This window comes from Cavenderia fasciculata, assembly GCF_000203815.1.
Source record: "Cavenderia fasciculata unplaced genomic scaffold Scf_EUAJFUG02HR96I-5, whole genome shotgun sequence".
In the NCBI taxonomy this organism is placed as follows: Eukaryota; Evosea; class Eumycetozoa; order Acytosteliales; family Cavenderiaceae; genus Cavenderia; species Cavenderia fasciculata.
Genome location: NW_004457624.1, coordinates 783,065 through 808,857, shown reverse-complemented (window position 1 = coordinate 808,857; position 25,793 = coordinate 783,065). Strand labels below are relative to the sequence as shown.

The window sequence follows — 25,793 nt, the reverse complement described above, 5'->3', positions numbered from 1 at the left end:
TTTTTTCAATCCGTTTCCACCACATAGATTTATTGGTTGTTATATGGGGTACATTTTTTGAGTCCTTTCATGATGTTTAATGTGGCATTGGTCCTTTTGGTTGTTCTTTTAACATCATTCTTACATGTAATTCACCTTGGAAATCAAAGTCAACATGAGCAGCTGGAAGATGATACGTTTGTCCTCCTCGTTGGACAATGGTAGACTCCACATCAAAGCGTTTCATAGACCAAATATCAGGACCGCTTTTTTTGCAATTCGGATGAAAGACCAAAAAGAAAGGAGGGGGCAGGATCTTGGGAGTGGGTTCTATTCTTGCTATAAAATAAAAAAGAGATTTAAAAATTAATAAATTTTAGGGATCTAGAAAAATAAAATATGATCATACCAATTCCTTCCAGAGTTGATTTTCCCAAGGCAGAGGTAAAAAACATTGTTGTAGGTTGTTCCATGATTATTGTTATTAAATAAAAATTAATTGAGTAAAGTTCAAAAAATTAATGGTAAACAATTTAATACATCGTGTAGTCCAAGAAAAAAACTTATTTATTTAATTATTTTTTATTTTGTTATTTTGGTCAACTTCAGCAAATATTGCTTCCAATCAAAACGGAAAAGGGCTTACAAAAAAAGTCCCCCCCAAAAAAGAATTTGACCAATTTACAAATTAAAAATAAATTGTTTTGCAATAACCATTAAATTACCCCTCTTCAAAAGGAATCAGGAACGAGGGTTATAAAATAGATGTCGTGTATTCATCCTATTTATAACATTGAGCTGGTTTTTCTCTTTTGTTTCTTTCACTCGTTCTCTTTTGGGAGACACCAACTGATAATACTTCAAACACATACTGATAATACAATTTAACGCTTTAAAAAATAAAACAAAGTTAATTGATTACTCTTTGTTTGAGTGTAGAGAGCAAATATAATTAATTAAATTAGTGAGTTATTGGTGTCGAGTAGACACATATCAACCTCTCTCTTTTTGAATGCTGGTGTTAAAAAAGTATAATAAATTATTTATTTAATTCTTCTGTTTATTTATTTTTGACTATTCTTCTTTTATTTGTTAAATATTCATATACCAGTCTGTCTTTCTCCATAAACCAAGGTATCTAAAGTTAGCATCCCATGTACTCCCTCCTTCATGTGCCCTGGTTTTAGGTGTTTGGTTGATAGAAGCTGGAATATTTTTGCTCATCACAGAACACTTTGGATTGCAACGGATAGTTTTTAATTGTTTTGGTACAGCTTTCCAAAGTGGTGCTTCATTATAAATGTAGGATAATTCCAAATACTCACAACTGTCTGGAATAAAACCTGTAATCAATTCTTTATTAAAGTTATACCCTATAAATAGTTGGTTGAAAATAAAATATCTGTTATATCTATATAATCTATTACGATATCTGCTGATTTGTTACATACCCAATCTAATATGAGTAACTCCATTTGGAATATCATTGGCATTCCATTGAGATATATAGCTGGATTGGTAATCAAAATAATTTGTCGATGGTGGAATACACGATTTGATTGAGAAAGGGTACTTTCCTAACATACCAAAATACTTGATGCTACTTGTATAGAGAGTTGCATCGAATTGACAATCTAATCCATTGATAATTAATGAATTAACGCTATCTGGAATGGTTGAAGCGTGTGGGGAGACATCAAAACCAGTCAGTGACAATGTGATGACTGACGATGGGATGCTTCCTATTGTTAGTTGGAATTGGCCATCTAATCTGAGATCTGTTACTGACGAAGGGACCCATCCTTTCAAGAGGACTGTAGGGCCTTGACAAACAAGAAATAGGTACTTTACAGATGAGGGAATACATTGGGGTGAGTTTTTAGTGAGGTTGATTGAGAAGTACTTGATACTTGATGGAAGAGTGTATCCACTCTCAACTGTACAATTGTTAAGATATAAATACTCGATTGTTTTGGGTATATTTCCAATGCGAATATATCCATGTCCTTCACCATCTTGAATATCGTAAGTGGTCATTAAATATAAGTTCTTGAGTTTTAAGAGATAGGGATGAACCAAATTGGATGCAATATAAAGCACCTTTATATTGTGTGGCACAAGATCGTCGAGGTTTGAGTGTTCCCCAATCACTCCGTACGCGGTATCGAGCATCTCTAATGTATCTGGGAATAGTTCTTTATATATCTCTTGTGGGTATCGCGACGACCCAATCAGAAGGTGTGTTGTAAATGGTGGTATTGATCCAACCTCTATCCGTCCACAAACTTGAATCTTTGTAAAGTGATCTGGTATAAATCCAGCTGGTATTGGATCATTAATGAAATAGTTTAGTTCTCTACAATGATGATTGATTAAACCATCGACATTCTTTTTGAAATAATCTCTATCTAACATTCATAATATAGACTCTCGATATCTACTCTATTGTATCGTCGAGGTAGTTGATTGATTCTTCCATTATTCTTGTACGATTCTATTGTATTAATAGAAGGTAATCTTGGGAATACAACAGTATCCTTCCATTTCATAGCATCTTTACAAGTCATCAATAGATTCATTACACTTTCGTTATCATCTTCACGATATAATATTGATATCATTGATATTCTTAATAATGAATCTTGAACTATACAAGAATAATCATTAGTAAACAATCATGATGAAGATAACTAACAATAAATATCGTACAATAATGATTTGTTGATGATGAAGGGATAGATGTCGAGGAGGATGACATTGATGATATCTTCTTTCTCTTTCTTCGTAATATATCTTGATGAAGATTATCATCGACATGTTTAAGATTATTACTATGATCGACATGTTTACGACTATTATTGATATTTAACAATACCGATTTAAATGAATTGACACAATCTAAATAATGATTGATCATTGATTGTTGATGTATATCATCATCATCATCAGATGATAATATTATCTTTTGATTACATATTCTACAAACACCTGTTATATTCGATATACAATCTTTAACTATTGATTCCATTTAGTTTAATTTAAATACGGTTAGCTTTAAGAATATGTATTCAAAAGATAGATACCGATATGAGATTTGTTGTGTCATTTTTATGTAAATTTTTTATTCAGTGATGTTATATTTCTAGATACCAGTCTTCTTCCTTGAATATAAAGTCGTCAGCCCAAATACTTGCTTGATGAGGCATATTTGCGCATGTTTGTTTGATGGATGGCGGAATATTTTGGCTGATATTCTGACAACAAGGATTACAAGAGACAGCTTTCAAATGTTTTGGTATAGCCTTCCAAAGTGGTGCTTTGTTATAGTGGTATGGAAATTCCAAATACTCGCAACTGTCTGGAATAAATCTTGGAACTAATGCTTGATCAATATCTAAAATATAATAAAAGATAAAAATCTTAATATTTTAAACATTAAACGATTCGGTTCTTTTCCTAGATTCCATTGAACAACTTACCAAATCTAATATGAGTAACTCCATTTGGAATATCATTGGCTTTGGGTTTATCATGAAATATACCATAATCCAAATATTTTGTTGAAGGTGGAATAGATGTACGGATATAGTTGGAAAAAAAGCCAAAATACTCTATATTCTTTGGGGATTGACTTGCATCGAGTTTCAATTCACAATGAGTCAGGGATAGTTTGGAAATATTATCCAGCTCTTGTAAAATGGAAATATGTTCAACTTCTACCAGTTTCAACGAGGTGACCGACGATGGGATGCTTCCAGAGATATCTATCTCGAATGGCCCTCCAAACCAAGATCTGTGATGGATGAAGGAATTGACCCTTTTAAGAGTGTTGTCGGTTCGTAACAAAACCCATATAGGTATTTGACAGAAGGAGGGATAGATCTGAATGGGTTATTGGTGAGGTTGATTTCAAGGTACTTTACACTCGATGGGATCGATCCGTTCTCAAAAGTCCAATTACGAAGATTTAAATGTTCGATTGTATTTGGTATAGTTCCAGCGCGAATTTCTATCTTTTCATTGTCATGGTCTTTGTGTCCAAAGTTTCGAATGGCGAGACTATTTAGTTTCTTGAGTTTAAAGAGATAGGGTTGCACCAAACTGTATGTTATTTCAAGCGCACTTATATTGTGTGGTAAGAGATCATCGAGGTTTGAGTGTTTACAAATCACTTCATTTATGATATTGAGTGCCTCTAATGTATTTGGAAAGAGTTCTTTATAAATCTCTTGTTGGTTCTTGTCTAACCCAAGAGAGAGGTGAGTTGTGAATGGTGGTATTGATCCAACTTCTATCTCTCCACACACTCTAATCTTTGTAAAGTGATCTGGTATAAATCCAGCTGGTATCGGTTCATCAATTAGATAGTTTAGTTCTCTACAATGATGATTGATTAAACCATCGACATTCTCTTTGAAATACTCTCTATCTCTAAAATTCATAATATATACTCCATTGTATCGTCGAGGTAGTTGATTGATTCTTCCATTATTCTTGTACAATTCTATCGCATCAATAGAAGGTAGGCTTGGGAATACAACAGTATCCTTCCATTTCATAGCATCTTTACAAGTCATCAATAGACTCATTACACTTTGATTAAAATGTTCGTGTAGTAATATTGATATCATTGATACTCTAAATAATGAATCTTTAACTATAATACAATAATTGTAATCATTAGTATACATCTATTAATATCCCTAATATTATTGTAGAATAAATTTAAAACATACAATAATGATTTGATGATGAAGATGTAATAGTTGTCGGGTCTGATGGCGATACATTTTCAATCTTCTTTCTCTTTCTTGAACTACTACTAATATTACTATCTTGATGATCATGATCGACAAGTTTACTATTATAATTGATATTTAACAATACCGATTTAAATGAATCGATACAATCTAAATAATGATTGATCATTGTCTGTTGATGTGATGATGTTACACCACTTCCATCATTAACATCATCAGATGATAATATTATCTTTTGATTACATATTCTACAAATACCTGTTATATTCGATATACAATCTTTAACTATTGATTCCATTTAGTTTTTGCATGAACAAACCAATAGGTAGGTATAAAGTTCAATTGAAGAGGTCAATTTTTTTAGGGTTTTTAAATTATTTATTTACTTTTGTTCAATCTTTTTTTGTGATTGATGTTAGGAATTACCAGTCTTCTTCTTTGAACACAGAGTCTTTTACCCAAAGATAACCTCCTTGATGAGTATCATTGACAAATACCTGTTTGATAGATGGTGGAATATTTTGGCTTATACCGAGACGACTTGGATTACAACAGACAGTTTTCAAATTCTTTGGTACAGCCTTCCAAAGTGGTGCTTTGTTATAGATGGATGGAAATTCCAAATACTCACAACTATCTGGAATAAATCCTGGAACTAATTCTTGACTAAATCCTACAAAATATATTTTGGATGAGAATTATAAATTACTATCTTTAATCAATATCATGATATGATTTCATTTATTGATAACATACCTAATCTAATATGAGTTACTCCATTTGGAATATCGTTTTCCTTCAATTTAGAATTAGTAATTCCATAATACAAATATTTTGTTGATGGCGGAATAGATTTATATCGACCGTAACCAACAATACTGAAATACTTTATGTTCTTTGGATATGGACTATCTTCATGTATAGGTCCACAATGACAGAGAGATAGTTTAGAAATACTATCCAGTTCTGGTAAAATGGGAATATGTGGAACTTCAACCAGATTCAACGAGGTGACCGACGATGGGATGCTTCCGGAGATATTTACACTGAATGGACCTTCCAAATGAAGGTCTGTGATGGATGAAGGAATTGACCCTTTCAAGAGTGTTGCCGGTTTGAAACAATGCCCATAAAGATACTTGACAGAAGGAGGGATACATCCGAGTGGGGTTTTAGCTAGGTTGATTTCAAGGTACTTTACACTCGACGGAATAGACCCACTCTCGATGTTGTTACTACCAAGATTTAAATATTCGATTGTACTTGGTATAGTTCCAGCACGAACATCTATCTGGCCATTATTAATGTCATCTTCCTCTTGTTTTTCGTTCATAATGGTGAGACTATATAGTTTCTTGAGTTTAAATAGATAGGGATGAACTAAATTGGATGTCATTCGAAGTGTCCTGATATTGTGTGGCAAGAGATCATTAATGTTTGATTGTTTACAAATCACTCCATTGATGATATCGAGTACCTCTATTGTATCTGGAAACAGTTTTCGATATATCTCTTGTTGGTGACGGTGTGACCCAAGATAGAGATGAGTTGTAAATGGGGGTAGTGATCCAACTTCTATCTTTCCAAAAACTTGAATCTTTGTAAAGTGATTTGGTATGAATCCAGCTGGTATTGTATCATCACCACAGAAATGTCTGAGTTCTCTACAATGGTGATTGATTAAACCATCGACATTCTTTTTGAAGTACTCTCGATCTCTAACACTCTTGATATCGACTCTATAGTATCTTTTTGGTAGTTGTTTAATTCTTTTATTCTTCTTGTATGATTCTATCGTGTTAATAGAAGGTAATCCTGGGAATACAACGGTATCCTTCCATTTCATAGCATCTTTACAAGTCATCAATAGACTCATTACACTTTTATTATGATCTTCACGATGTAATATTGATATCATTGATACTCTAAATAAAGAATTTTTAACTAGATAGTACGAGAATATGTAATCATTAATATATTACAATCATGTGATCCCGAACATAGTAGATAAATATCTTACAATAATGATTTGTTGATGTAGGTGGTTCAGATATCGAGGATGATTTAATCTTCTTTCTCTTTCTTGAACTACTACTAATATTACTATCTTGATGATCATGATCGACATGTTTACGACTATTATTGATATTTAACAATACCGATTTAAATGAATCGATACAATCTAAATAATGATTGATCATTGATTGTTGATGTATATCGTCATCGTCATCATAAGATGATATCTTTTGATTACATATTCTACAAACACCTGTTATATTCGATATACAATCTTTAACTATTGATTCCATTTAGTTTCAAGAAATGAAAGATTTCTTCATCAATAAATTTTAATGATTTTTTAAACTAAATGGGTTAGACTAATATGTGGATAAATGAGCATTGTTATTTTTATGTGACAGGGTTTATTATATCTATTTTCAATAAATGATGTTCGATTTCTAAATACCAGTCTTCGGAATTTGTTCCCTCCATTATGACTCGGATAATTGTTTGATAGATCGTGAAATATTTTGGCTTATGTTGAGACGACTAGGATTACAAGAGACAGCTTACATATGATTTCTTGCTTCCATCGAGTTGTTATTATGATATTAAATTATTTTGTTCCTCCACAAGAGCGATTCGAATCTGATTCAATTGTGTCTTTCTTTCATCTATGTCTAATTATAATTATTGATCAACCCTTTCAAAAACCATCAAGTTCACCTTTTTTGTATGTACATACATTCCATATAATAGCACACAATTATAATGAATTTCAAGGTAGGTGCTACTTGAAATAGCAGTACCCAAATAAGTTTCACTTATTACCTATACTTTTGTGTGTTCAACACATGAATGAACGAATGAATGAATATCATTATTTCAAGATATTGGAAAATGTATGTGTATGAGGTGGTGTCTCCTTCTTTTCTTCTTAGAGGTTGAGAGAGAAAGAAAGAGAAAGAAAGAAAGAGAAAGAGAGAGAGAGAGGGATGGTTATTTTTAATAGCATATAGATTTGATAAGATAGTGAGTGTGTGAGGTTGGATTTAAATATTATATTATATTCCCGAGAGTCAAAATAACATGTTCCAATAAATAATGATAAAATTAAATTTTATCTTTTCAGGTGGGAAGCGTCCTCTACTTGAAAGAGACATAGAGTCAACCCCCATCTGTCTCTTTTACACTGTCACTCACTCTTTCACTCGTTTAAACATTTTATTATTGCAAGATCAACAACCAGATACAACTCACAACTATGCAATATTGCTTATTATAGGTTGGTTGCTGCACAACCAACAAACAACAACAGCAAACAAGAATGTCTACTACTCCCAAATATATATATATTTATACATCACCAATCATCTCTACAACAACCAACTATAGATAGATATATATGTAAATAGAGTTAGTTGGTGTTAAATAATTAATTTAATTGGTGTCCGTCCCACTACACTACTCACCTTACCTAACCAACATAATGACATGTTGTTATTGGACAAGGGTGCAAACAACCAGACAGCAGACAGACAAGATAGATGGACTATATATCGAGTGCTGGACTGTCATGACAATTACCGACTAGTAATTGGTCAGCTGCAACAGACCTCACCCTGTTGCCAACAGCATCAGCTGCAACTAGTACCAGTACTAGCAGTAATTGGAGTACTAGTCCCAATACACACATGTTGGAACATGTTTAAAAGAACAAGAACAGAGTGTTATCCTTTTCAGTTCTCTAAACTAGTTAGCTTCTTCATCCTCATCCTCTTCTTCTTCTTAATATTATTTATATTACCCATTCACCTCATTCATTCAAATCATCCTCACTTTTTAATATTTTGTTTATACCAACAACAACTATTCAAATAAATAATAATAATAATTATAATGAGTGTCAACAAGGATAATGATATTGCAATAGTTGGTATTGGGTGTAGACTACCGGGTGGATCAAGAACACCTCAACAGTTTTATGAGCAACTTGTCAATGGTCTGGACGGTATTAGCACCATCACTGAAGACAGATGGTCTAAATCATACAATGATCAAGAGTTTATTGCCTCGGAACGTGCTGGTTACCTAGATATGAAGGAATGGACCAATTTCGATCGTCAATTCTTTGGTACACTGACTGCTGAAGCTTCAACCATGGATCCTCAAGTACGTCTCTTTATGACAGTCATTTGGGAAGCTTTAGAAGATGCTCATATCGACCCTGCATCAATCAGAGGTTCAAATACATCTGTGTTTGTAGGTCAGATGTTTCTCTCAAATGAAATAATGCACAACTATGACATTCCAAACATGAAACCTATCCTCAGAGCTGGAAGATCAGATACTGCCCTCAAAGCATCGTATTGCTACGATTTCCGTGGTCCTGCTTTATCGGTTGATACAGCCTGTTCATCATCACTTGTTGGTATTCTCCAAGGTATCGATACTATTCGTAACGGTGACAGTGATATCTCTATCTGTGGAGGTATGAATGCTTTCGTAGAACCAACTATTTCAGCCCATTTCACACAAATGAAGTTAATTGGGAAGATTGGCAAATGTTCATCGTTTGACTCTTCAGTTGATGGATACGTTCGTAGTGAAGGTGTTGGTGTCGTCATTCTAAAGAGACTATCAAAAGCAATTCAAGATAATGATAATATTTATTGTGTTATCAAAGGTGGTAACTGTAATGCTGATGGTAACTTTGAAAAGTCGTCACCAACAGCTCCATCACGTGCAGCACAGCAAGTAAATACAAGTACAGCTCTTCAAAAGACTGGACTGTCACCATCTGATATTTACTATGTCGAGTGTCAAGCAACAGGAACAACAACTGGTGATCCGTTTCAGGATGAAGGTATTGGTGGAGTATTTGGCAATTCACATTCTAAAGAACAACCACGCAGAATAGGATCGGTCAAAAGTAATATTGGACACACCGAGAGTACAGCAGGTGTTGCATCAATCATCAAATGTGCAATGATGCTCAAGAATAGAACTCTGATCAAGAATATCAACTTTAAAGAATTAAATCCAAGAATTGATCTGTTGGATGGCAGAATAAAGATTGTATTGGAGAATGAACCTTTACCAGATGACAGAGTCATTCGAATGGGAATCAACTCATTTGGTTTAACTGGTTCAAATTCACATGTCATCGTTGAAGAATATAGAAATAATAATATTAATAATAATAATAATTTAATTAATAATAATGGTATGTTTATAATGATGATTATTATGATTATTTTATTTTAGATATTAATAATTATTTATTATATTATATATAATATATTTTTTTAGATCACGAGAAAGCAAAAGAATATTTAATTCCATTTTCAGCAAATAGCAAGAAATCAATTGATTCATATATTGATATGATTAAGAATAATACCGAGTCGTATCGTAATAAGATGTCATTTGAAGATTTTGTCAGATATCAGTCAATGAAAACGAACCATCCACCTTGTAAAAAGTTGATTATTGCTGATGGTTGGGATTCACTTTTGTCAACGTCAAGTATATTTTATGAAAAACAACAAACATCAGTTTCAAACATGTCTCAGTTGAACAGTGAATCAAACAAATCAGTGGTGATGGTATTCTGTGGGCAAGGTGCTCACTGGGCTGGAATGGGTGAAAAATTATACAATCACTTTCAAGTATTCCGTGAATCGGTTGATCACTTGGACAAGTTATTATGTCAATACTATCAATACTCTATTATCGATAAATTAAGAAATAGTAATGATAAAGATATTCACCATCCAATTCTAGCTCAACCATCAACATTTATCATTCAAGTATCGTTGGTTAAATTATATCAACATTTTGGAATTAATCCATCAATCGTTGTTGGTCATAGGTATGTTGTATTTAATTAATTAATTAATATTTATTTATTAATTAAATATTAATATTTTTTTTTTAATTAATTTAGTTTTGGAGATGTAACAGCAGCATGGTGTTCTGGAATTGTATCATTGGAAGAAGCAGCAAGAATTGTTTATCTCAGAAGTAAAGCTCAAAATGAAACAATTGGAAGTGGTAGAATGTTATCTGTATCATTGTCACATGATAAATTCAATGAGAGATTCCAACAACAATTTGATGATATCGAAGTTGCATGTTTCAATGCTGAAGATTCAATTGTATTGGCTGGTGATGAAAAACAACTCAGATTATTAGATCAACAACTTAAAGCTGACAATATATTCAGTGCATTCCTTGGTACACCATGTGCATTTCATTCATCAAAACAAGAATCAGCAAAAGAATTTATTTTCAAGAACTTGAATAATAATATTAAATATGAATGTGATAAACCAACGATACCATATTTCTCAACAACGACATCACGATTAATAGAATCATCATCAGAATTTAATGCACAATATATTTATGATAATCTCAGACAACCAGTACTGTTCCAACAAGCAATTAATAATATAATCAAAAACACCAATAATAATAATAATCAAGAGTATATTTATTTAGAGATTGCACCACATTCAACATTGTCGTTCTATTTAAAGACATTATTATCACAACAAAAATCAGCAACCATCCTCTCACCATTAAATAGAAAAAAGGATGAAGTCGAATCAATTCAATCATGTCTCTCACAACTCTATTTCATTGGTGCAAATGTTAATTTCACAAATCAATTACCCCTCATCGGTGATGATGACAATGAATGGAAGAATAGAACAAGATATCTTCCAAGATATCAATGGGATACCGAGTACCTTATGGAGGAACAAGAACCATTCAAAAAGAAAAGATTGGGAGGTGTATCAACAACATTGCTTGGTATTTGCGATGATGAATCACTCAAGACCTATGAATCATCGATTGATATCAACAGACCATCATATCAATATTTAAAAGGACACAAAGTAAAAGGAAAATATTTGTTCCCAGGATCAGGATACACTTGTAAAACATTATTAATGCATTCCCCAACAAAGATATCCATATCCATCATCTCGAGTTTATTGCACCATTCTTCCTCAAAGAAGGTGTACCATCTCGTTTGAAATCGTCATTTGTGTCATCATCACCGGAGGACTATCAAGTAATATTCCAATATTATGATAGTAAAGCAGCAACTTGGACTAAATCGTCAGTAGGTAGATTATCAATCAAGACCCCAGTGACGCTTGCCAAAAAGTATGACGTTGTTACCAAACTTAAAAAAGAATCATACAACATTGCCATGATGACACAATCAGATGTTTATGAAAAGTTAATCAAAGTTGGATTGGTTTATGGCGATACATTCAAGCGAGTCAACAACATATCATTCAATCAAGATGGTTCTATTTTGTCAGAGATTGATTGTAGTGCAAAAAACAAGTTTGAACAATCAAATACAGTTTTAAATGCATCGGTATTGGATTGTATGATTCATTCAAATATTGTAAAAGTTTAAAGGAGAACATCAAAAATGTGAAGTCATATTTGATAGAGTTCAAGATTTCCACATCTTTTCAAACAATATTCCTCAACACCCATGTACCTCTTTATTCAACGTATCAAAGACTTCAATGAACAGTAGAAATCGTCAACAACAAAGAGGAAATGAATTCAAAGGATCACTTGATATTATTGACCAACATGGTAATATCATCATCAAATGTGAATCATTGATTTGTAAATCATTGACCAAAGTATTAAAAGTACATCAAGCTAAAAATCCATCACAATTCATCAAAAAGTCAATTTATCAACCAAAGAATTCACCATCTCCATCCTCCTCGGAAAACAGCAATAATGTTGTTGAATATTTAGAAAGATATCTAAAATCATCGTTAACACACAAGATGATTAGAGTATTGGACTTTGGATTTAATGATATTCTTGCTATCAATCTTATTGGAAGTTGTCTTGCAACATTGGATTCAGTCTCGAATATGATCATTGATTTCTCTACTCAGGATTTCTCAATCTCTTTTGATTTCCTCGAGAATAATAATTTATCAATTAAATTATTTAAAGAGTTCAATGCATCATTATCGTTGAATGACCAAGGATTCCTTTCAAATAGTTATGATATCATTTTATCATCACAAGAATTTATTCAAAATAATGAATATATGACAACACAATTATATCAACTATTAAATCCAAATGGTCAACTCGTTGTAATCAACAATGATTCAGTGGTCGTCGATGAAAACAGCAAAGAATTAATCATCAGAGATATTAAATCAACACAATTTAATATTCAACATATTAATAATAATCTAAAACTCGAACCAGATGATATTACAATGATTTGTAAAAAGACATCAATGAGGGAAACCAATTTCGATAATATTGATAAAATATTATTTATTACTCCCTCTTCCTCTACATCCTCTTCTCCATCCACCACTTCAACCAGATTGATTTCACAAGCATCATCAATTTCAAAACAAGTTAAAAGTATTTCAAGTGATGATATTAGCGATGAAAGTAAATATCAATCATTGTTGGATTCAATATCATATCAACAAGGAGAAAAGGTTGTAATTATTTATTTGGAATCATTGGTTGAAATGAATTCGAGTAATCTTGACAAGAAATCAATGCAACTCATCAGATTACACCAAATATTAAGAAAGGAACAACTACCTGTCAAATTAATAACATTGATAACTGGTCAACTCAATCAATGTTTGGTTCCAATTTGCAGAGATTATGATCGTCCATCTGATATGTTCTCATTTGATTCGATATCAATCAGCATGGATCATCAAAGTTGTAATCAACTCTCACTCAACCAAATCATGCAATATGCCAACAGCAATCATATTGGTGAAAAGAATATTAAATTGGAATGCAATGATCAAGTTATTCAAGTCAATGTTGAAAGAATAATAGATGCTCCCAAAGCATTGGAATTGGATTCAAGACTTATAGTCACCGATAAACAAGATATTAGAGTAAAGTTTGAAAAGGATTCAAAATACCATCTTAGATCAAAGACAGAGGTGATGGAAGACTACCGTGTTGAAGTTCAAGTCAAAGCAGCATCAATCAATTTCAAAGATCTTATGACTTTGGAAGGTAGAGTCGATCAGAGAATACTCCCATTTGGTGATATTTACGATCCTCTATTGGGACAAGATCTTGCAGGTATCGTCACAAGAATTGGACCAAAAGTATCAAACTTCAAGATTGGTGATGAAGTTTTTGGTAGCTCTCATTCTTTTGCCTCGTCAACGTTGGCATGGGAACACAATCTAGTTCACAAGCCAAAGGAACTCTCATTTGCTGAAGCTGCGTCTATTCCAGTTGCAATGGGTACTGCCTATGTTGTTCTAGTTAAAAAAGCCGGTATTGAACCATTCGAATCTATTCTCATCCATAGTTCAACTGGTGGTGTCGGTCTGACAATGCTCAATCTCCTCAAACACCAACAACACACTGGCAAAGTGTTTGTGACAGTTGGATCAGATGAAAAGAAACAGTATCTCGAACAACACTATGGCTCACTTATCACTGCTGTACTGTCATATGACAACTTTACAGAATCGGTTTTGGAAATGACCGATGGACTGGGTGTAAACTATGTAATCAATACACTAGACTATACGAGAATGCATGATAACTTTAAATGTCTCTATAGAAATGGTATGATTATTGACTTGTCCGTCGACCAATTCTTTAGTGTCGACAATATCGATATGGGACCATTCCAATTCGATAAGGGATACACTGCGTTTCAACTCAATGAAGAGCATATCCCCTACACCAACAAGATCAAGAAACTCATCGTTGAAGAAGGGTTGGAGATGCCACCTATCAAGGTATTCCCATGTCAACAAATTCTTGAAGCAATGGAATATATTAGAACAAGAAAGCATATTGGAAAGGTTGTCATTGATTATGAAATAGCTGAAAGAGATTTGGTCGAACCAATGTTACGTGAAAGAGATAGAAAACAGATAGAAAGAGTACACTATCAACTTGATGGTGTTCAAGATACTCTTCTCATGACTGGTCAAACTGGAGTTGCTGTTGAATCACTTCATTATATCATCAAACATGCACCTCAACTACGTGACATTATTGTTGTTTCCTATTCATCACCAAAATATGAAATTCAATTATTAATTAATCATATCAACAAACATCAAGCACACCTTAGATTACATTATGTTCAATGTGATATTGGAAATTATGATCAACTCTCTTCATCAATTCAACAACTTTACAAAAATGATTCAACTATTAAACCAGTCAAATCAGTTATTCATTGTGCCAATACCTATGTATTTGCAGATGCAGATGATGTGACAATAGAGAATCATCGACAAGCAATGATGGCCAAAGCAATTGGTGCATTGAATCTTCATAATTTATTTGAAAAATTAGACTGGAAATTAAATCATTTCCATTTACTGTCATCGATTGCTCAATACTCTGGAAGAGAAAGTTTCAGTTATGCAGTTGCCAATTCATTCCTCGATCATCTTGCTCAACACCGTAGAAATTGTGGATTAGCAGCAACAGCTATTATTTGGGGATCGATTGGATCAACTGGAAGAGTTGCAATTAGTAAACTATCAAATGAAGCATTGTCAAGTATTGGAGCACATATGATGCCACTCTCAACAGTATATGGAGTACTCAGATCATCGTTTATCGATTCTGATACTCCATTTACAAGTATTATTTGTGCAGCCATTAAAGTCGACAGATTCCTCTCTGAAACACCAAATCTTTCACATTTATTCTGTCACTTGTCAAGTATTGTCGCCAAGAAATCAAACAATAATGACAATCAAGACAATATGAATGATAAGATTATCGAATTCATTGCAGACCTACTTTCAATTGAAAAGAATCTATTAAATGGTGACACCAAACTCAAAGATTATGGAGTTGATTCTATGAATGCTATTCAAATCAAATCATGGATTGAAGTTGAATTTAAACAATCCAATATAATTAATCAAGCTCAAATATCAAATGGTACAATTAATTCAATCATTGAAAATGTAAATAGAATAATTAAAAAATAATTAATAAATAAATAGATTTCATATATACAAAAAAGAGAAGAGAAAGTGTATAACCCTTTCATTGTTATTTATTATTATTAAAATAAATTTTAATTCCATCAAAACCTTGATAAACACGTTCTTTGTTTATGTAATCATAGTTGAAATGGAATTGAGGAGACTCTTTTGTGATTGAGAAACTTGGTGAATACCCAAACCCAGTGTGGAAGAATTGTACATGTAGAACGGGATTAAAAGATGATAGTCCTATTGTTGAATCTCTGATTTGATCTTGGAGCAAACGGCCAAATACTGCTTCAAAGTCATCCAACACCATTCTTTCTTGTTCCCAATGATGTGGTGTTTTGATGGCTATTTTAAATTGTTTTAGTGTGGCTCTGTGTCGATCAAGTGATTTACTGACATCTCTTATGTTCATTGGTTGGAATGGACGATTCACTAAAACAGTCTCCAACTGCTTAGGTTTTTTTCTCCACAATGCATCAAATATAACGCTCGTGTCTCTCGGTTCTGGTTTATCTGGGTTAAATATTCTGAGTGATTTGAGGTTTGGTGAAGCAAATACCAGGTAGTAATAATCTTGACTCGTTTTACCTGCATTGACCAAATCAATATTGATTGTGATTGATTCTAACATTTGCATTATTTGAGAAAGCATATCGATCGGGTTGTATGGAGGAGGTGGGGGAAGGATGGTCATCGTTGTGGCAGACGTATCTATTAATTTGGGAAGATGCTCTAAACCACCCTTTTTAGTGGCACATCCATGACAATGATGACAGTGGCTTTTAAATGGACACGTCGCCGACACTACCGTAGACTGTGGCTGCTCGCCTGATGATGATATCAAAGATTCGATTTGAAAGTTGTGTACTTGTTGGTTGTGAGGATCATATTTAATGTGTATTGACACCTTTACATTGGGTTTGAGTAGTGGAAGTTGGTTGTGACTGCCTACAATACTTGTGACACGTTTTAACGGGCAGTACGGACTAGACAAATGAGCATAGACATCTTGACATTTACCACCATTGCTATTGTTATTGTTATTGTTATTGTTATTGTTATTGTTATTGTTGTTAGTGTTGGTTAGATAAAGTGTCGAATAGTGAATGACCACCAAATCAAAGAACCGCCAACAAACTAGACTTAGTCGGACTATACAACTAGCCAGATACCCTACTATCTTTGATTGTATCAAGTGTGGTAGCAATGGTAACCGATCATCATCATCTTGTTGTTGTTGTTGTTGTTGTTTTAGATGCTGTTGTTCATATATTATTTGATTATTATTATTATTATCAATATTAATATTGACACTACTACTTTGAATCATGATTGCTCATTTAATATTATTATACAAATAATCTAGTAGAGCAACAATAAAATGAAGAATCATCACAAACTACATTATTATCAAGTGGGGTGTGAGATAGAGAAAATACTTTGATAAAATTAATTTATGATCATATGATGTTCACCTCTAATTTTTAAATAATTAAATTCTTTTAATTTTATTTTAATTATCATCATCATCGAGTTGGTCACCTCACCCACCAACTAAACTAAACTAAACTAGCTTGATGATCAAACTTTATTATTCCTATCATCATCATCGATCTTTGGATTCACACTTTATTGTGCAAACACACACATACACACATGCACACTCTACTTGCCAATCATGTGCAATGTCAGACATCAAATCAATCGACCTGTCTTGCACACATAAGATGGCTATCTGGCTTGACATCGATAGATCTATCACAACAACACGCAACCTTTAACATTCATTTATTCATTCATTCATTCTAGTCGCTTTCCTTTATCGACCGACTGACTCACACTCCACACAACTCCTCTTGTTTTCTCTCGATATCGATATCGATTGAAAGTAAGTGAAGGTGAGTAGTGAAACGACCAAGTTGGTCATCATGGTAGTGGCAGCGGTAGCGGTAGCGGTGGTATCAATTCATTCACATTCATAATCTATTTTGGTTTGGTTCTATGTCGTGGTGATATAACAACATGATGATAATGATAAAATTATTATAACAACAAAACAAGAAGAGGAATATATTTGGTGGAGGTTCATGACACAACCCCCTCTTTTCAAATTAGATTGGATTCCTTGGTTAAAAAAATTCATCGATAAAACCGAGAATGAGAGAGAGTTGAGCAACGTTGTCATTCATTCAGTTCATACTTGTGTTGCTGACCAATATTACCCTACCTCATGTGCAATAGATAGGGGTACCGACAATTGAATGTTAGAACCGACTCTTCCCAAACCCCTTTCCAATCAAATCTCACCCTGAACAAAAGGTATAGGAATAACTTTATAAATAGTTGACAACATCTTTAAAAATATTAATATTAACTTTATATTTTTTTAATTTATCATCATCATCAACAACAACAAAACAATTTTAATCTACCTCTGTAAATAATCTTAATAATCATAATTAATACATAAATCTACCCAACAAATAATATACCTATATATTTTAAATTCTTTTTCAAAAATGGATTATAAAAATAATAATAATAATCAACAACAACAACAACAAGATAATAATAATAATGATAATGATATTGCAATTATTGGAATGGGATGTAGATTACCAGGTGGATCTAAAACTCCACAAGAATTTTGGAATCAATTAGTCAATGGATTGGATGGTATTTCTCAACTGAATCCGAAAGAGAGATGGTCGAAATCATATGTAGACCAGGGATACATTGCAACTGATCGATCGGGCTTCCTCGATTACAAGACATGGACAGACTTCGACAAAAACTTTTTTGGTATTCTTCCAAAGGACGCTGCTGCCATGGACCCACAAGTACGCGTCGCTTTGATGGTACTCTGGGAAGCTTTAGAAGATGCTCATATTGATCCCATTTCTATACTTGGGAGTCCTACATCCACATTTATCGGTCAAATGTTTGATGCAGTCAGTACAATGCAAACACACAACATGACGACGATGAGCAATATCCTCAAGATGGGAAGATCGGGTACTTCTATCAAATGTTCCTACTGCTTTGATTTCCGCGGATCGTCGTTGTCTATCGATACGGCCTGTTCGTCATCCCTTATCGGTGTTCTCATGGCCGTCGACACTATTCGCAAAGGTGACAGTGATATTGCCATTGCCGGTGGAATGAACGCATTCTTTGACCCAATCAATCACATTTCATTCACATCTGCTGGAATGTTGGGTAAAAGTGGTAAATGTGCTTCATTTGATTCTTCAGCTGATGGTTATTGTCGTAGTGAAGGTAAATATAAATACAAATAGATATAAATTAAATTAAATTAATATATTAATACTTTTTATATTTATTATGATTATTAATTTATAGGAGTTGCAATGATAGTATTAAAGAAATTATCACGTGCTATTGAAGATGGAGATGATATATATTGTGTGATTAAAGGCGGTAGTTATAATGTAGATGGTAATTTTGAAAAGTCATCACCTACTTCACCGTCGAGTGAAGCTCAACAAGTCAATACAAAGAGAGCACTCTATGAAACTGGGTTGTCTCCATCTGACATTTATTATATTGAGTGCCATGGTACTGGGACTCCTACAGGTGACCCAATAGAGATCAAAGCACTTGGTAATGTATTTAAAGGGTCACATTCAACACAAGACCCTCTTCGTATTGGATCGGTCAAGAGTAATATCGGTCACACGGAAAGCACTGCTGGGGTGGCTGCACTCATCAAATGTGCCATGATGTTAAAGAATAGAATGTTGGTTAAAAACATTCATTTCAATCAACTCAATCCAAAGATTGATCTCCTCAACGGTGAAATTAAAATTGTACTGGAAAATGAACCATTCCCAGATTATGATGAAAATAGAATCATTCGAATGGGAATTAATTCATTTGGTATTACAGGTTCAAATTCACATATTATTATTCAAGAATATAAAAATAATAATAATAATCAAAGAAATCATTCAATTGGTATGTGATATAAATATATTTAAATATTTATTAAATATTAATTAATTATTTATTTATTTATTTATTTAGAACCAAAACAACAAGATGAATATTTAATACCATTATCAACAAATAGTAAAAAATCAATGGATTTATATATTGATATGATCAAGAATAATACTGGTTGTTTTGGAAATATTTTAACATTTAAAGAATTTGTTTTACATCAATCTTTAAAAGCCAACCAACCAGCTTATAAAAAGGTGATTGTTGCAAAAGATTGGGACTCTTTTATCAATTCAACAAAGATCTATGATAAACCATTATCGTATGCTTCCAACATTGGACAATTTGGTAATCGTCCGTCGTCAAAGGTGGTAATGGTATTTTGTGGTCAAGGTGCACAGTGGAACGGAATGGGAAAGGAATTATACGACCACTTTCAAGTATTCCGCGATACAGTCAACCTAGTCGATCAACTACTCTCACAACACTACAATTATTCAATCCTTGGTAAATTATGTGAATCCGGTAGTGATAGTGGTCAAACCATTCACCATCCAATTCTAGCTCAACCATCAACATTTATCATTCAAGTTGCATTGGTTAAATTATATCAATATTTTGGAATTAATCCATCAATCGTTGTTGGTCATAGGTATGTATAACAATTTTTTTATTCTTAATTAAACATTTATTAATTAAATATTAATATTTTTTAATTTAATTAATTTAGTTTTGGAGATGTAACGGCAGCATGGTGTTCAGGAATTGTATCATTGGAAGAAGCAGCAAGAATTGTTTATCTCAGAAGTGAAGCTCAAAATGCAACAATTGGAAGTGGTAGAATGTTATCTGTATCATTGTCACATGATAAATTCAATGAGAGATTCCAACAACAATTTGATGATATGGAAGTTGCATGTTACAATGCTGAAGATTCAATTGTATTGGCTGGTGATGAAAAACAACTCAGATTATTAGATCAACAACTTAAAGCTGACAATATATTTAGTGCATTCCTTGGTACACCATGTGCATTCCATTCATCACAACAAGAATCAACAAAGGAATTCATTTTCAAGAAGTTGAATAATAATATTAAATATGAATGCGATAAACCAACGATACCATACTTCTCAACAACGACATCACGATTAATAGAATCATCATCAGAATTTAATGCACAATCAATTTTTGATAATCTCAGACAACCAGTATTATTCCAACAAGCAATTAATAATATAATTAGTTTCACAAATAATAATAATAATCAAGAGTATATTTATTTAGAGATTGCACCACATTCAACATTGTCGTTCTATTTAAAGACATTATTATCACAACAAAAATCAGCAACCATCCTCTCACCATTAAATAGAAAAAAGGATGAAGTCGAATCAATTCAATCATGTTTGGCAAGTCTTTACTTCGCTGGTGCAAATGTTTGTTTTAGAAACCAAGTAGTATCTTCTTCTTCTTCTTCTTCAAGCGAGTTGGGATACGATTGGAAACATCGTGCTAGAAACCTTCCAAGATATCAATGGGATACGGAATACCTTTGGGAGGAGCAGCCTGAATTCCAGGTACAACGATTGGGTGGCGTCCCTACCAACCTGCTTGGGTTCCGCGACCATCCATCTCTCAACACGTATGAATGTGCAATCGATATTGGAAGACCATCATATCAATATTTAAAAGGACACAAAGTAAAAGGAAAGTACTTGTTCCCAGGTGCCGGATACATTGAAAACATTATCAATGCATTCTCGGGCAAGGATATTCATATTCATCGACTCGAATTTATCAGTCCATTCTTTTTGGTTGAAGGTGTACAAGGTAAATTAAAATCAACGTTTACTACTATTGGTCACGGTTCAACATCGAATGATTATAATGTCATGTTTCAATACTTTGATACCAAGTCGTCTCAATGGATCAAATCGGCAATTGGAAGAATCACAGTGACTGAAGAAGCTAGCTCAGTCGACTGCGACGAACAACATTATGACAATGTCGAGTTGTTACAACAGCAGTATACATTTGCCACAATGAATCATACCGATGTATATGATAAACTGATCAAGGTTGGACTTCCATACGGCGAGACTTTCCAACGTGTGCAACAAGTCAGATTCAATCAACACGGAGACTCAATGACCCAAGTTGACAGTTCACCTAGAGACCAATTTCAAGCCAACAACACCATTTTAAATGCATCTGTACTCGACTGCATTCTCCACGCCAACCTAGTTAGTTTTAAAGGTGAACATCCAAGTTGCGAGATTGTATTTGACAGAATCCACGATATGACAATCTATGCCAAAAACATTCCTCTTCAAAACATGATAGCTGGTCAGTCATCATCATTATACAGCGTGTCACGTAGTAGTGGTCAAAGAGGAAACGAGTTTAGAGGATCGAGTGATATTATCGACTGCAATGGCACGGTTATTGCTACGTGCGGGTCTGTAGTATGTCGATCTTTGACTAAAATACTCAAGGTTCACACAGCAAAGGATCCATCAAGATACATCTACAAAACAGAGTTACAACCTAAAAACTCACCATCCCTCCCTGTACATGTTGTTGATGTTGTTATCGGTGACATTTCAACCTACTTGGAATCATTTGTAAAGGCGTCGGTTCAGTCTTCACACAAGGTCATTCGGATCTTGGACACTTTGTCAAACGACATGAACTCTGCTGAATTGATAGGTAACCTCAATCATTTTATCTCAGAGTCTGTTCCTGGTGCCAGCTCATTGGTGGTTGATTACCACATTGTATCAGATGATCAGGAAGAAATGGTATTAGTGCCTTACCTCATGCATGCCAAAGGTGGTGCCAGAGTTACTCATCTCCATGGTGTATCTACTACCACCACCACATCGTCACTTTTAGAACAAGGGTTATTACCATGTAGCTATGACCTTATTCTGTCAAATGATAGTATAGTCGATGCCAACGACCTTGTACATCAACTACACAGACTATTGAATCCAAATGGTCAGATTTTAGTTACCATCGACACAATAGACAACTCTGGTTCATTAATGACTAGTCTTGAATCATCACAATTCGAGGTGATCAATAACACATCCCTTTTAATTTGTCGTAAACAATCTATTCAAGAAACAATCAACAATAATAATAATATTAATAATCAATTGGATAGTATTATATTTATTACTTCCTCTTCTTCATCCTCATCATCGTCCTCTTCAATACAACAACGATTAATTGAACAAGCAAATAATCTAATGATGATTGGTAATATGCGTGAAAATGTAACATTATTCTCATCAGATAATTTAATCAATGATGATGATAATAATCAATTTAAACTATTATTAGAATCAATCAAACAAAAACGATCATTAATTATTTATTTGGAATCATTGGAAGAAATGACAAGTGATAATTTGGTGGTCAAGACAATGCAACATTTAAAGATACATCAAATCATTAGAAAGGCACAAATAGAGGTTAGAATGTTGACGTTGATTGATAGTCCACTCAATGAATGTTTAATACCAAATTGTAGAGAGTACCAAGATCAAGGGTCCGTTGGATTGTTTGAATTTGACAGTATCCCCATTTCAATGGACAAGGAGGTATCTGGTATTGTCAACCTCGATCAACTGTTGGCATTGTCCAATTCATCGTTGTTGGGTGACAAGGAATTCACTTTGGTTGTTGAAAACAACAACAAGAAGAAGGACCTTCAAGTCATGGTTGAAAGAGAATTTAAATCACCATTATCAATTGATCAAGATGAAAGATTTACAATCAAGAATGACATTGATCTCAAAGTATCATTTGAAAAGGATTACAAGTACCATCTCAGAGGTCGGTGCGAGTCATTGTCCGAGTTTCAAGTCGAAGTCAAGGTGAAAGCATCGTCACTCAATATTCGTGACACAATGATTCTCAATGGGTCGATTAAACAAGACTTGTTTGGTAGTGGTGGAAGAGGATGTGACTCTTACAATCCTCCTCTTGGACAAGACCTGGCTGGCATAGTTTCAAGGGTAGGAAACAAAGTTACAAAGTTCAAGGTTGGTGATGAAGTGTACACTGTCTCTGAAACTGGGTCTCTGTCATCACATGTTATAGTAGATGAAAAGAGATTACTTGGTAAACCTGTAGAAATGACATTTGTACAAGCTGCTTCATTCCCATCGGTATTTGGAATTGCCTATTGTGCCTTATTTAAAAAGGCAAGTCTCCAAGATACAGACTCGATTCTCATTCATAGTGCTGCCGGAGCTGTAGGGTTGGCTATCCTCAACTTGTTGAAATGCAGTAATCACCAAGGAAAGGTGTTTGTGACGTGCTCGCCACACAACCCAGATAAATCGGCATTCCTCAACAAACATTATGGCAGTCTTATCACATCGGTCCTCTCGTCTACTACTGACTTTACAAAAAAGATTAAGCAATTGACCGATGGCAAAGGTGTACAAGTGATCATAAACACATTGGATCGTTCAAAGATGCAATGTAATCTACGGTGTTTGTCAAGCAGTGGTGTAGTTGTAGATTTAACAATCGTGGACCGACTCGACATGGATGCATTTAACCAACAACAAAGTTACCATTCTCTCCACAATATTTCATTCAATTTGAGAGATTGTTTGGAAATACAGTCATTGTTGACGAGCAAGAAATTGAATTGGACATACTGTACAGTGTATTCATGTCAAGATATTCATCAAGCATTGGAATTGGTTCAATCTAGAAAGAGTATTGGAAAGGTAGTCATTGACTTTGAAAATGTTGATCGTGATTTAATACAACCAATGTGGACTGAACAACAACACAAGAAACCAATTGATCGAGTCAATTATACTCTGGAAGGAATACAAGATACACTTTTAATCACTGGACAGACTGGTATGTCGGTTGAATGTCTCCAATACGTAATCAAACACTCACCACAATTAAGAGATATCATTGTCTTGTCATTCTCTGCACCAAAGTATGAAATACAGTTATTGATGAATCAAACCAAGATGAAGAATCATGATGGATCATCAACGCTTGCCATTCATTATATTAAGTGTGATGTTGGAAACTACAGTGCACTCGAATCGAGTATTGTCGAACTTTACAAGACCAACACTGCTATCAAACCAGTCAAGACTGTCATACATACGGCAAACTTTTATCATGTCCTTGGTGCCGACTCTATTAATTTGGAAAATCATAACGAAGCAATGTCTGCCAAAGCAGTTGGAGCTTATAATTTACACAACTTGTTTGTCAAGTTGGGATGGCAACTATGCCACTTTCAAATGTTGTCGTCTGTTGCCACACTCATCTCCAAGGGTAACACTAGCTACGGTGTCGGTAATGCGTTCTTGGACGGACTCGCCAAACACCGTCGACAATGTGGGTTGGCTGCAACAAGTATTAATTGGGGATCGATTGGTTCAACTGGTAAAGTATCTTTGGACAAGGGTGCACGTACCAACCTAGGATCACTTGGATTGTCAATGCTCCCTCTATCGGTGGTGTATGGTGTTCTAAGATCGTCGTTTATCAGCCAAGACACCCCATTCACCCAACTCCGATGTTTTGATGCCAACCTCAAACATTTTGTTTCAGCCATACCCTACCTCAAATACCGGTTCACTCCACTCGTCACATTTGACTCAACTAGTGCCACCAAACAAAATAACCAAGGTGTTGGTGGTAACGACACAATTGAAAGCATGGTGATTGATCAAATATCTGACATCCTCTCCATTCAAAAATCACTCATCAACACTGACACCAAACTCAAAGAGTATGGTGTAGACAGCATGGTAGCCATCCAAATTAAATCATGGATAGAAGGTCAATTCAACAAACTAAATCTATTCAACCAATCACAAATATCAAATAGTTCAATCAATATGATTATTGATTTAATTAAAAAATAGAATAGAATATAAACATATTCATTGTTTTGTACAAATTTTAATTTACCCTTTCTTTATTATTATTCTTTTAATTATTTAATTCTGTTGGATCTCTTTGATCCTTCTTTTTTTTAAAACACAAACTGTGGTGCAAATTG

General features: G+C 33.9%; 7 protein-coding genes across 7 annotated transcripts; 3 read left to right on the top strand and 4 right to left on the bottom strand.

Annotated features, from left to right (window-relative positions):
* Positions 1 to 76: 76 nt before the first annotated feature.
* On the bottom strand, positions 77 to 3,007 carry DFA_11316 (uncharacterized protein; the record flags this gene model as incomplete). The annotated part of the gene is made up of 6 exons (XM_004350209.1): positions 77 to 318; positions 772 to 869; positions 1,088 to 1,334; positions 1,431 to 2,387; positions 2,408 to 2,626; positions 2,689 to 3,007. 6 exons carry the CDS (start codon positions 3,005 to 3,007, stop codon positions 77 to 79), a joined length of 2,082 nt encoding a protein of 693 aa, XP_004350259.1.
* Positions 3,008 to 3,113: 106 nt separating this feature from the next.
* Positions 3,114 to 5,037, bottom strand: DFA_11315 (uncharacterized protein; the record flags this gene model as incomplete). The annotated part of the gene is made up of 4 exons (XM_004350208.1): positions 3,114 to 3,373; positions 3,459 to 3,666; positions 3,903 to 4,636; positions 4,716 to 5,037. The coding sequence occupies 4 exons, from the start codon at positions 5,035 to 5,037 to the stop codon at positions 3,114 to 3,116; spliced, it is 1,524 nt and encodes a 507-aa protein (XP_004350258.1).
* A 124-nt stretch (positions 5,038 to 5,161) lies between these two features.
* On the bottom strand, positions 5,162 to 7,048 carry DFA_11314 (uncharacterized protein; the record flags this gene model as incomplete). Its single annotated transcript, XM_004350207.1, has 4 exons — positions 5,162 to 5,412; positions 5,496 to 5,535; positions 5,785 to 6,662; positions 6,760 to 7,048. The coding sequence occupies 4 exons, from the start codon at positions 7,046 to 7,048 to the stop codon at positions 5,162 to 5,164; spliced, it is 1,458 nt and encodes a 485-aa protein (XP_004350257.1).
* Positions 7,049 to 7,345: 297 nt separating this feature from the next.
* On the top strand, positions 7,346 to 8,532 carry DFA_11313 (uncharacterized protein; the record flags this gene model as incomplete). The annotated part of the gene is made up of 3 exons (XM_004350206.1): positions 7,346 to 7,473; positions 8,335 to 8,446; positions 8,497 to 8,532. 3 exons carry the CDS (start codon positions 7,346 to 7,348, stop codon positions 8,530 to 8,532), a joined length of 276 nt encoding a protein of 91 aa, XP_004350256.1.
* Positions 8,533 to 8,639: 107 nt separating this feature from the next.
* On the top strand, positions 8,640 to 15,763 carry DFA_11312 (fatty acid synthase; the record flags this gene model as incomplete). The annotated part of the gene is made up of 5 exons (XM_004350205.1): positions 8,640 to 9,966; positions 10,053 to 10,614; positions 10,690 to 11,687; positions 11,720 to 12,107; positions 12,220 to 15,763. 5 exons carry the CDS (start codon positions 8,640 to 8,642, stop codon positions 15,761 to 15,763), a joined length of 6,819 nt encoding a protein of 2,272 aa, XP_004350255.1.
* A 64-nt stretch (positions 15,764 to 15,827) lies between these two features.
* DFA_11311 (uncharacterized protein) lies at positions 15,828 to 17,099 on the bottom strand (the record flags this gene model as incomplete). Its single annotated transcript, XM_004350204.1, has 1 exon — positions 15,828 to 17,099. The coding sequence occupies one exon, from the start codon at positions 17,097 to 17,099 to the stop codon at positions 15,828 to 15,830; it is 1,272 nt and encodes a 423-aa protein (XP_004350254.1).
* A 1,189-nt stretch (positions 17,100 to 18,288) lies between these two features.
* Positions 18,289 to 25,656, top strand: DFA_11310 (uncharacterized protein; the record flags this gene model as incomplete). The annotated part of the gene is made up of 4 exons (XM_004350203.1): positions 18,289 to 19,048; positions 19,133 to 19,747; positions 19,817 to 20,384; positions 20,463 to 25,656. 4 exons carry the CDS (start codon positions 18,289 to 18,291, stop codon positions 25,654 to 25,656), a joined length of 7,137 nt encoding a protein of 2,378 aa, XP_004350253.1.
* Between the last annotated feature and the right edge of the window lie 137 nt (positions 25,657 to 25,793).